The sequence below is a fragment of the Chlorocebus sabaeus genome, chromosome 12 (assembly GCF_047675955.1).
Source record: "Chlorocebus sabaeus isolate Y175 chromosome 12, mChlSab1.0.hap1, whole genome shotgun sequence".
NCBI lineage: Eukaryota > Metazoa > Chordata > Mammalia > Primates > Cercopithecidae > Chlorocebus > Chlorocebus sabaeus.
In genome coordinates, this window is record NC_132915.1 from 79229816 (window position 1) to 79239780 (window position 9965).

The following is a 9965-nucleotide window of genomic DNA, read 5'->3' on the forward strand; positions in this document are numbered from 1 at the left end:
GAGAAGCCTGTCAAGAAATGTGGATGGGGAGGAGAAAAGAAAAAAATGTTTTAAAGGATATACACCACGCTTATAAACATGTATACAAAAGCACCAAGATGGAAAGGAACAAAGTGAAACCGACTAGTTGCTATGCAGCAGGATAGGAATAGGAAAATGTTTTTCTTTGAGATAATTTTAATGTAGTTCTATTAAGCACTTTTTAAAAACATCACCTACTTCTGATCTGAGTGTTGAATTATGGCCATCAAACCATTATGCACTCGAGTGAAATGACATTCAATGAGTCTAACTAAAGAAGAAAATGTGATCCCAAGTGGCCTACAAAGGTGGAAACCCTTTGGGGGCTCAGGGGTCTCCATCCAGCTCGGAACCTCAGGGGCAAGCTCAGAGCCTTCCCACCCCCCTCACCCAGCTGTGCTGTCAGAGACCTTCCCAGACCACAAATCAAGCTAGAGTCTGCCTTTACTAGCTACGTGACCTTGGGCGTTTCTTAACCTGTCTGCTAAACCCTGATTCTTTCCTCTACAAATCAGGAATAACAACAGTAACCATCACCACAGTTTTTGTGAGGATTCAACAACATAATCGCCTAGATGGGCTCGCAACATCATCTTCATTTCAAAGGGTACCCACTCACTCACTCCTTTAAGATCCAAGGACACAGCCAGAACTCATCTGGCTCCCCTACCCCAAGGAACCTGGAGCCCAGGGATGGGGGCTTTTCTGACCCCCATCTTCCATGCGTTTGCACCTGCTGTTCCCTCCACCCAGATACAGCAGAACTCCTACACATCCTTTGGGACAAGTCCATTGTCACTCTGGGTATCAAACCTTCTCCAACTGCCTGAGTGTGGTGGCTCACACCTGTAATCCCAGAGCTTTGAGAGGCCGTGGTGGGAGGATCTCCTGAGGCCAGGAGTTCCAGGCCAGCCTGGGCAATATAGCGAGACCCCCCAACGTTACCAAAAAAAGAAAAAAAAAATCTTCTCCAACTCCAGCCCACAGTTCAGTTGCTCACCCCTGGCACCACCCCATGTTGGTTTATGGGCATCTGTTTACTCTGTCTGCCCCTCAAGACTGGGAGCTGAAGAAACACTATTCTCTCTCCAATATCCTCCCTCATGCTTATTGCAGTTTAAGTACCCAGTAAGCCTTTGCTGACTGAAGAAAACATACTGTGAGCAAACAAAAACATTTTGGAAAACAATTTAAAATAAACCAGAAATTAAAATCAAGTGGGACTAGTAAAATTAATCCAGCTCTAGAGAGAGGCCACAGAGGCTGCAGAAGGAGTGAGATTAGAGGGATTAGGGTTGGTGGGGGACACACCAGGGATGCTGCCAGGCTCCAGTCCCACTCTGCCAGATCAGCTCTGGCTGGTAGCAGAGTCATAGGCATCCTGGGCTGGCAGGAGTCGAGACCGCCCCATAGCAGGCACCCTCAGATGCAAGGGGATTCTCAGGTCACATCAACAAGACCTTTTAACCTGCCAGCAAGGGAAGGTAATTGTGGTGAGGAGGGTCAGAGTGCCAGGCAGCTTGCTTCCTACCAAGGCAGGGGCAACAGGCAGCACACAGCGCAGATGGCTAACCAGCACTGGGGGGCTCCCCACCCCAGCTAAGAGTCCCAGGAAATGTAGAGAGGAGGGCCGAGGGCCTCACCCTAAAGAGACACAAGCTCCAGGTCGAACATCCTTATTCAACTGTGTGAGGTCGGGAGGAGACACACTTCCATCAACCCATATAAGTTCATCATTTTAAAAACACGTTTATATCTAAATATGAAAGAAAGCACAGATGAAAGGGCACCCCAATTTTAACAGTGCTTATCTAACGAAACTGTAGATGTTGTTCCAACCTTTCTGTATTTTCAAATGGGTCTTCGATGAACGCATTGTAAATGAGAAATGAAAGGAGAGCACACACACGAACCTGGGAAACACACCCAGATGAATCAGCAGCTGACCCTGCCCACAGGCAGCAGTCACGGGCTACAGGTGGAAACTGGAGTGCAGTTCCCACTGGAGGAGAAGGCTCCAGGCAGGGCAGAGAGGCCCGGGGAGGAGCCCACCCCCAGCTGGCCAAAGGGAGTCAAGCAGTGGGCAAGGATGGAACACGTGTTTTGAGGACAAATGGTAGGCGGAGGATTTCTGTGGTTGCCAGGCTGGATTTTTTATAAGTCCCCACGCAAGAATTTAAGGGAAGGCCCCACCCCCATCGACCTTCTGCTATTTCAAAATGAAACAGACCTGTGCCTTCATCTGCTGCAGTGTACTAGGAACAGAATTCAATGAGATTATGCACGTGAAAGTGCTTAGCAAGTTAATATTTGTTCAGAGCCCTGTACCAGTGTAGGGTCATGTTACTGGCACTGGAGAGGTTGGGCTGCGGCCCCTTCCCCCTGCAGGCCAACCCCCGCCCCTTATTAACACTGACAAATCCAGCAAGTGCAGAAGGGCAGTTAGTGCTCTTGCTTGTATTGTGACACCCTCTTTGGGAAGGGTGTTCATTACCCCTCTCTCACCCCCCACCTCAGTCTTCCTTTTAAAACAAAGGAGGCGTTTCCAAAAATAACACAAACTCATGACCCACTAGATATCCAAGGCTTCATTCCAGGTCTGAGGGGGTGTGAGTGGGGTAAGCACTGGAAGGCCACCTTTAGCCAATACCTACCCTACAGGGGCAGAAAAAGCAAGCCACCCAGAGGCCTTGGATAAGCCAGGGTGCCCATGGCAGCCAGAGCCTTGGGAAAGGGTAGAAATGAGAAGCTGTGGTCTCTGACCTCTTGCGGATCTCTTAATTCTTCCCAACCAGTGAAGAGTGAAGACAGCCCAATCTCAAACCTTCACCCTCCCTGACACACCCACCTGACTCCACCTGTGAGCTGCTCTACCATCACCCCCTTCTCCTAGTCAGGCCATCATCACCCCTTACCTGACAACTGCAATGGCACGACCGGTCTCCATCCCTCCTCTAGCCCTCCACTCCACTGTGACAAAAATGGGCTCCCTAAAGTACAGGTCAAACCCCAGCTCAAAGACTGCCAACCCCCCTACCACCCCTCGCCCCATTGCTACAGCAGTTTATAATGCATGGTAGCTGCCTCTGTTCTCACAGTTCTAGAGCCAGGGTTTTTCACTGGCTGTGAAGAGACCACCTGCATCAGAATTATCTGGAGTAACTTGTGAAAAGTTGAGCTTCCTGATATACTTAATCAATAAATTGTGGGGGTGTGCTCTGGGAATTTTAATTGGAAGAAAAAAAATCCCAGATGAACTTTGTGAACACTGAAGTTGGGATCATTTTCCACAGGGATCCAGTTTTTCCACTGTTTGGGAAAATCGGTTCTATTTCCAACTGCCAGGAACGTACCCCAACCCCCTTCCATGATCCTGTGTTAGGACGTGGGGTTAGTCTTCCCTCCCACTGCTGACCCTACGCTTGACACCTTCAGACGCTGACAATCAGGGTTCTCAAAGCAGCCCGTTCAAACTCGTTCACTAACTGACTGAAGGGAAGTCACTTTATAGCTACAGACCACAGTTTTCCAGTTTCTCCAATGGGCCGGGGAGGTGCTGTCCAGGGTCCCTTTCAACTCTAAAACAAGCCATGTAACCTTTATGTTGTACCACATACGTTATGTCAGATCAGAGGTTTCAGTCCTAAAATTCTAAAAACCTGCATTATCCTGTTTTTGCTGAAAAAACATCACTTCTCACATCCAAAGTGAAACTTTTAAAAAGCATTTCTCATACTACATCCAACTTCCAATTTCCACTAAAGAAGAGCCAAGCAATGGTTAGCCTGCCTGGCACAACATTTTTTTTTTTTTTTTTTTTTAATGTCTATTACTGGAAACTTCTTCAAATCTTTCCAGAGTCCAAAGTAGAGGAAGCAGAGGTTTCTAAGATCACAACCTACTAGCAACCTTTCAGCACTCTGTTGCACCTTGAGGCCTTCCCATCAATGAATCCTCCCAACATCCCCATTTGAAAGATCAGGAAGTCAATGGCTCAGAGAGCTGAAATTGTCCAAAGTTGCAGAGCCAGGGTGTAATATGCAAAGGTAGATCTTCGAATTCTGAAATCCCCCATGTTTGCACTGGACCACAATGAGTCGATGTTGAGTTCCAGATGCAGGGAAGGCAACTGCACCACCAAATGCAACAATGGCCCATGGGCCGTTCCCTCCAAAGCATGGCGGGAGTACTAACTGGCCGGCCACACGTCCTAACAGCTTTCCACACTGAGCACACAGGGCAACGGGAGGCAGGGCTGAGCAACAGCCACACGAGCAAAAGCGATGCCAGGGATTTAGTCAACAGAGAGCTAATATGAGTCAACAGTGGGTGCCGCTGCCAAGCACACTAATGGGATCTTCAGCTGCATTAATAGAAGGAAAGCGTCTAGGGCAGACTGAGGGAGGGAGCCCTGCCCTGCTCTGACCAGACCACACCTGAGGGTTGGGCAGGGCTGGGCTGGGCTAAGGAGAGGGAGGTGCTGTCCAAGGCAGGGCCAGGGTTTCTGAAGAGGACTGGCTCAGGCTGGCACTCTGGTTGGTAGGGAGAGCAAGGGCTCATCTGGAAGCTGGGTTTGTACAGCAAGTCCACTTTAGACTGCATGTTACAGTTTTTTTTAAAAGATCCTTTTATTCACATTTTATTTTATCAAACATTGAAAAGCTGCTGACTATCTATAGCAAAGATTAAGAACACCCAGGGGCCAAGCACAGTGGCTCATGCCTGTAATCCCAACACTGTTAGGGGCTGAGGCAGGAGGATCGCTGGAGCCTACACGTTTGAGACCAGCCTGGGCAATATAGTGAGATCCCATGTCTATAAAAATAATTCTTTAATTAGCTGGGTGTAGTGGTGCACACCCATAGTCCCAGCTACTAGAGAGGCTGAGGTGGGAGGATCGCTTGAGGCTAGGAGATCAAGACTGTAGTGAGCTGTGGTCACACCACTGCACTCCAGCCTGGATGAGACCCCATATCCAAAAAACAAAAACAAAAACAGAATACTCAGGGATGCGAGGTGACTCAACCTACCACTAGAGAAGGGGGCTCCAAGCCCTATCAGAAGAAACAATTGCAGTTGCTTTTCCCTTTATTATATATAACAATTGGCCCATGGCTTTGCCAAGGGACACTGGATCTGAGACCCTATAATCTCAAGTGTCAAAGTCTCCTGGAAGTCCTTCCAATTCCCCCATCCCATCTGGCCACAGCACCCTGTCTGGGTGTGCCTGTCATATCACTTAGCATCACCCAGAATAAAAGAAACCTGTTTTCACCTGAGTTTCCCAAGAGCCTCCAGGCCACATCTCATTCACCTTTGTGTCTGCAGCACAGAGCTCGGCACATGGGAGACGCCCAATAAATGCGGTCTGGACTGGACTGAGGTGCCACAGCACAGTCACACTGAGGGTGTTATTGTGTTCTGGACAATTTCAGAACACAAGCGTCCTAACTAGGGCTAATAAAAAGGTTTATGACAGCACATAGCCAACTTTTAGGAGGTTAAGCAAAAGAATTCTCAAGGCTAACACTGCCTGAGGGTTTTAATTACAAAGGAGACACAGTTAGCCCGGCAACGTCCCTGGGTGCCTGAGAAGCCAGCTTGGGGTATCGCGGTCAAAGGTAAATCCTATCTTGCGACAAGCAGAAAGGCAACACCAGGGCCCAGGAAGCGGTAAAAATCCAGGAACACAAAAGAGAATAATGACAAGTGGGGCCAAATGCCAAAAAGGACAGTATAAAGAGTGAGCCCAGTGAAGTGGGTCTGAGAAGCAGCAAATGCTACAAACGCATTGGGGAGCTGGCCGCCTGGCATTAACCTCGTAACTCAGAATTAATTACAGGAACACACACTCAGATCTGGGAAGATGAATGTGGGAGACTGTGATGCAGTCCTAATATCTAATAAATCCTTAAATCGATGAGCTGTGCCCACTGGCGATTTTTCTTCATCTTTCCTACCTGAGAGCTCACGTGACACAAGCCAGCATTTGCTTTTTATCTGCCTGTGAACAGGGGGCATATACGTGTGTGTGTGTGTGTGTGCATACATAAAATGTGGGCTTCACTAAGTCACATCATAAAGGAATCAAGAAATTTGCCATCCTAGGAATACCTGGGACGGGGGAATTCTTTTGTCAAGCAGCCTTTTATAAAGTGAAGAAACCTTTTAGGATGCAAATATCCCCTTCCCCCACCAGGCTCCAGTGAGGGCTACACTGGCTGGAATCAGTCAGCCTTCCTGTCCCAACCTGTTCATTTGTGTACCTGTTTGGGTCTATTCACCATGCACACCACTTAAGCCTGTCTCACGGAGCTGACAAGCAATACATTTTATAAACGAATCATCCCCAGGGAACAGATGAGAAAACCACAGGCAAGGAGCACTGTCAAACTTCCCAAGGATAGCATTCCTTTCCCAGATCCGAGATGCAAACTACGCCACATCCTCTCCTAACACAAGCTGCCCACTCCAGAGGCAGCCTGCTCCCCTCTCCTCCTCCCCGGCTCTTCAGGCCTCCTCTCTCAGCTGAATAAAGGCTGGAGAGCCTCATTCTTGGGGAGCAGTAACATTTTAATGCTATTTTAAAGGCAACAGCTCTAAGCACCCGAATGTTGGCTCCTTTTCCATCAATAAAAAGGCCCCAAAAGGGTATTTTCATAGCAAAATGATATCTTATGGAGAGCACAAAGAACCACAAAAATAAAATTGCCATAAATTGAAACTGTCTCGAAATTCAACCTACACCGGGAAGCGTTCAACTCCAAGCCAGGCAGGCTCTGATTTTCCCATCTGAGACCCTTTTCACATGTTCCTAGTTCTCTCATGAAGTCCAAACATTTCTCGCACCCAGGAAGGCCTATATGCTTCCTTGGAAGTACGGGTATGTTATTTCTTCCCTTGACATCCTCGAGATGATCTAACATTCATCTAAAGCTCAATTACTGCTATGTCCTCAGTCACACCCAGAAATTCCCGAAGGCACCGTCTGCCGCAGCGCCGGGTGCACAGTGGGCGCCCAGTTAATGTGTGGTTTGATTTGATCTGATCTGGCCCCTTCAGCCAGGAAGACTCACTGGTAACTGGACGCCCTGCAGGGGACGACAGCGCCGGCCTAGCTCTCAGCTGGCGCGGGGCGGGGGTGCAACCACCTGTGGGCGGGTGCCCGGGACGCAGGCCCAGATGCCGCCGCCCTGGGGTGCCCCGCCGACCCCACGCACGGTACCCGAGGGAGAAAATCAGGCGCGCCTGGCCCCGCGGGCACCCCGGGGTCGACTCCTAGCGCCCCAGCAAGGGCTCTGTCGGTGCAAGGCGGACAGGTCCGAGAGAGCCGACTCTAGAGTTAGCTCCCAAGTCACCCTACCCGCTGCGAGGCTGCGGGGCAGATGGGGCTCACGGAATGGGAGTAGGGTGTACCCAGAGGGGATCAGCAGAGAGCAGAAATGGTCTTTTAAACCCCACTCCCAAACTTGGGGCGCCTGCCGAGCAGCAGGCGAGGGGATCTCCTCTCTGCTGTCTCATCAAGGCCTGATGGCGAGTTTAAGGGGGACAAGCTGGACACCCACGGACGGCCTCACATTGATATGACATCTTCCACCCAACAACCCAGTATCAGGAAGACCCCTGCTGGAAGCTAGGGACAGAAGGGGAGCGCCAGCCACCCGCGTCAGGGGGGCGGGGTCTCGGGACTTGGGGACCGTGTGTACTGGGGAGGGGGCGAGGCCCCAAGGACTAGGTGGGAGCCAGAGAAATCGCAACGCCGCGGCACAATGTGCCAAGGAGGGGGCGCAGGCCAAAGGTGGGGCCCCAGAAGAGACCAGGACTGGGTGGCCCAAGAAGAAACAGAGTTAAGGAGTGCTCGGATAAGGGGATGGGGGAGGGGATCCCCAGGGAGGTGCAAGGGAAGCACCCCCGAGGCCAGCACTGGGGGAGGGGGAGCTGCTCCCAGGGGCGCGAGGTGCCAGTGCCCCAGACCGGCCCCGTCACTCACCGGCAGGTCCACGCTCACTTCGGTCCCGTCGAGCAGGAAGACGCGGCAGTAGAGGGTGGCCTTGGCGGCGCCGGCGGCGGAGATGTGCACGGCCGCGCCGCCGGTGAGCAGGGGCCCGCCGCCCGCCGGGAACACGCTGCCCCCGGGCGCGGCGGGCAGCGCAGAGGAGGAGGCGGCGGCCGGGCCCCCCCGCAGCCCCCCGTCGCGCTCGTCCCCCAGCCCGGCGGCCCCGCGCCCCGCCGCGCCCCGCGCGTAGCGTTGCATGGAGCGGCGGCCAAAGGTCCGGCGCAGGAACCGCAGCATCCTGGCTGGGGGCGCCCCCTGCCTCCGCCCCCTGCGCCGCCGCTGCCGCTGCGCCGCCGCCCGGGAGCGCCCCGCGACGCCGTCAGTGCCCTCGGCCGCCCGCGCCGCCTCTCGCGTGCTACGGCCCGGGGCTAGCTCGGGCCGAGGCCGAGGCCGCGCTCCGGCCGCCTGCGGGGCGCGCCGGCCGGGCCAGCTCTGGCTGAGAGTGGCCGCAGGCGGGAGGGCGCGCTCGGGGCCGTCCCGCCGCCGCCGCCGCCGCCGCGCGCTCTCCCGGGCCGGCGGCCTGCGCAGGCTGCCGATGGGCTGCTCCCGACGGGCGGCTGCGGGCGGCCCAGGAGCTGCGGGGGGCGCAGGGGGCGGGCTGCGGGCTGCGGGCTGCTCCCGCGCCGCGCGCCGGCCGAGGGCCAGCCGGAGCAGGGCGCCTGCGTGGTTCTGGCGCGCTCGCTCCCACTCGCCGCGCCGCGCCCGGGGCCCGAGGAGGCCCCGCCGAGCGCCCGCTCCCAAGGCGCCTTTTCCTGCGCCCGCAGCCCCCGCCTCCCACCTGGGAGGCTGCACCTCCAGCCGCCGCCGCCGCCGCCGCCGCCGCCGCCGGGACTGCAGCACGCCCTCCTCCCTCGGGGCTGCGCCGGGTAATTGCAAGCTGGGTCTGTGCTGCCCCCTGCCGGCCCGAGCGCCCCCTGCTGCTGTAGGTGTGCTCACGTGTGTACACGTAGGTGAGCACACACGTGTTTCCGGCTCCCAGAGCCCTGGAGGCGCCGAGTACCCCCTTGCACCGATAGGAAAACAAGGCTGCGTGCCCTCTGGGAAGACTTGCTCCGGAGACCAGACAGAATAGCACTAAGTTTTCCCCCTTGGAAAAATAGCACTGTTTCCTCTTCTGGAATAGCAGAGGGGTGGACTAGGTAAACAAGGTAATCTACAAGGTCCTTGCTACTTAAGTTCTGTCAATTTAAGATCTCAGAGCTGGAAGGACTCTTTTAGTCATTCCAGTCCAGTGGACTCATTCGACATAAGGAAGTTGAGGCCCGGCGTGGAGAGGAAGTATTTTTCCAATATGCTACGCAGGAAAACATCTTTCCTCAAGATCTCAGGTCCAGTATTGAGATAAAGGCTGCATAAATAAGAGAGAAGCCTTGTGAAGTTGAAAATTACTGAGAAGCAGAGTAGATCTGAGGCCCCGAGAATGAATAGTGTAGGACACACTGAGAATATCGGAGAGGGAAGGAATTGTTTCTAAGCAATGCCCCTCCAGTATACAAGTTCAAGGTCCGCTTCGAGTGAAGAGGGTTGACCAGTGCTGCTAAATGAGGAATGTGGAAGAGGATGAAGCTGAAAGGAGGTCAGGCCTCTTGGGAAAAATAACACTACTATTTATCGTTCCCTTAATCTTGTGCCAAACACCGTGCTAAGCCCTTTCCATTCATCGTCTCACTTAATCCCCACAACAGCCTGGTTAGATAGACGTTCTTATCCCCATTGTACAGAGGAGGAAACTGAAGCTTAGAGAGCTTAAGAGACGGACTCCAGATTCCATGGTTAAGACCAGCTCCAAAGCTGTTTTACCCAGCTCCAAAGCTGTTGCTGCTAACCACTACCTCTGCTGCCAGGCAGGCAAGTGAAGATGTCTGAGAGGCCTGGAAAAGGCAGTGAC

At 53.3% G+C, this 9965-nt stretch overlaps 1 protein-coding gene across 3 annotated transcripts in view; it reads right to left on the minus strand.

The window, feature by feature from the left end:
* EPB41L4B (erythrocyte membrane protein band 4.1 like 4B) overlaps positions 1 to 8922 on the minus strand; it is a 152833-nt gene extending 143911 nt beyond the window's left edge. Inside the window, exon 1 of one of the 3 annotated variants that reach the window (XM_007968475.3) lies at positions 8012 to 8922. In XM_007968475.3, coding sequence (XP_007966666.3) covers positions 8012 to 8314 — 303 coding nt within the window. In that variant the 5' untranslated portion in view covers positions 8315 to 8922. The remainder of the gene's footprint in view (positions 1 to 8011) is intronic. The other 2 variants (XM_007968474.3, XM_007968476.3) reach the window with 2 other exon arrangements.
* Positions 8923 to 9965: the final 1043 nt, after the last annotated feature.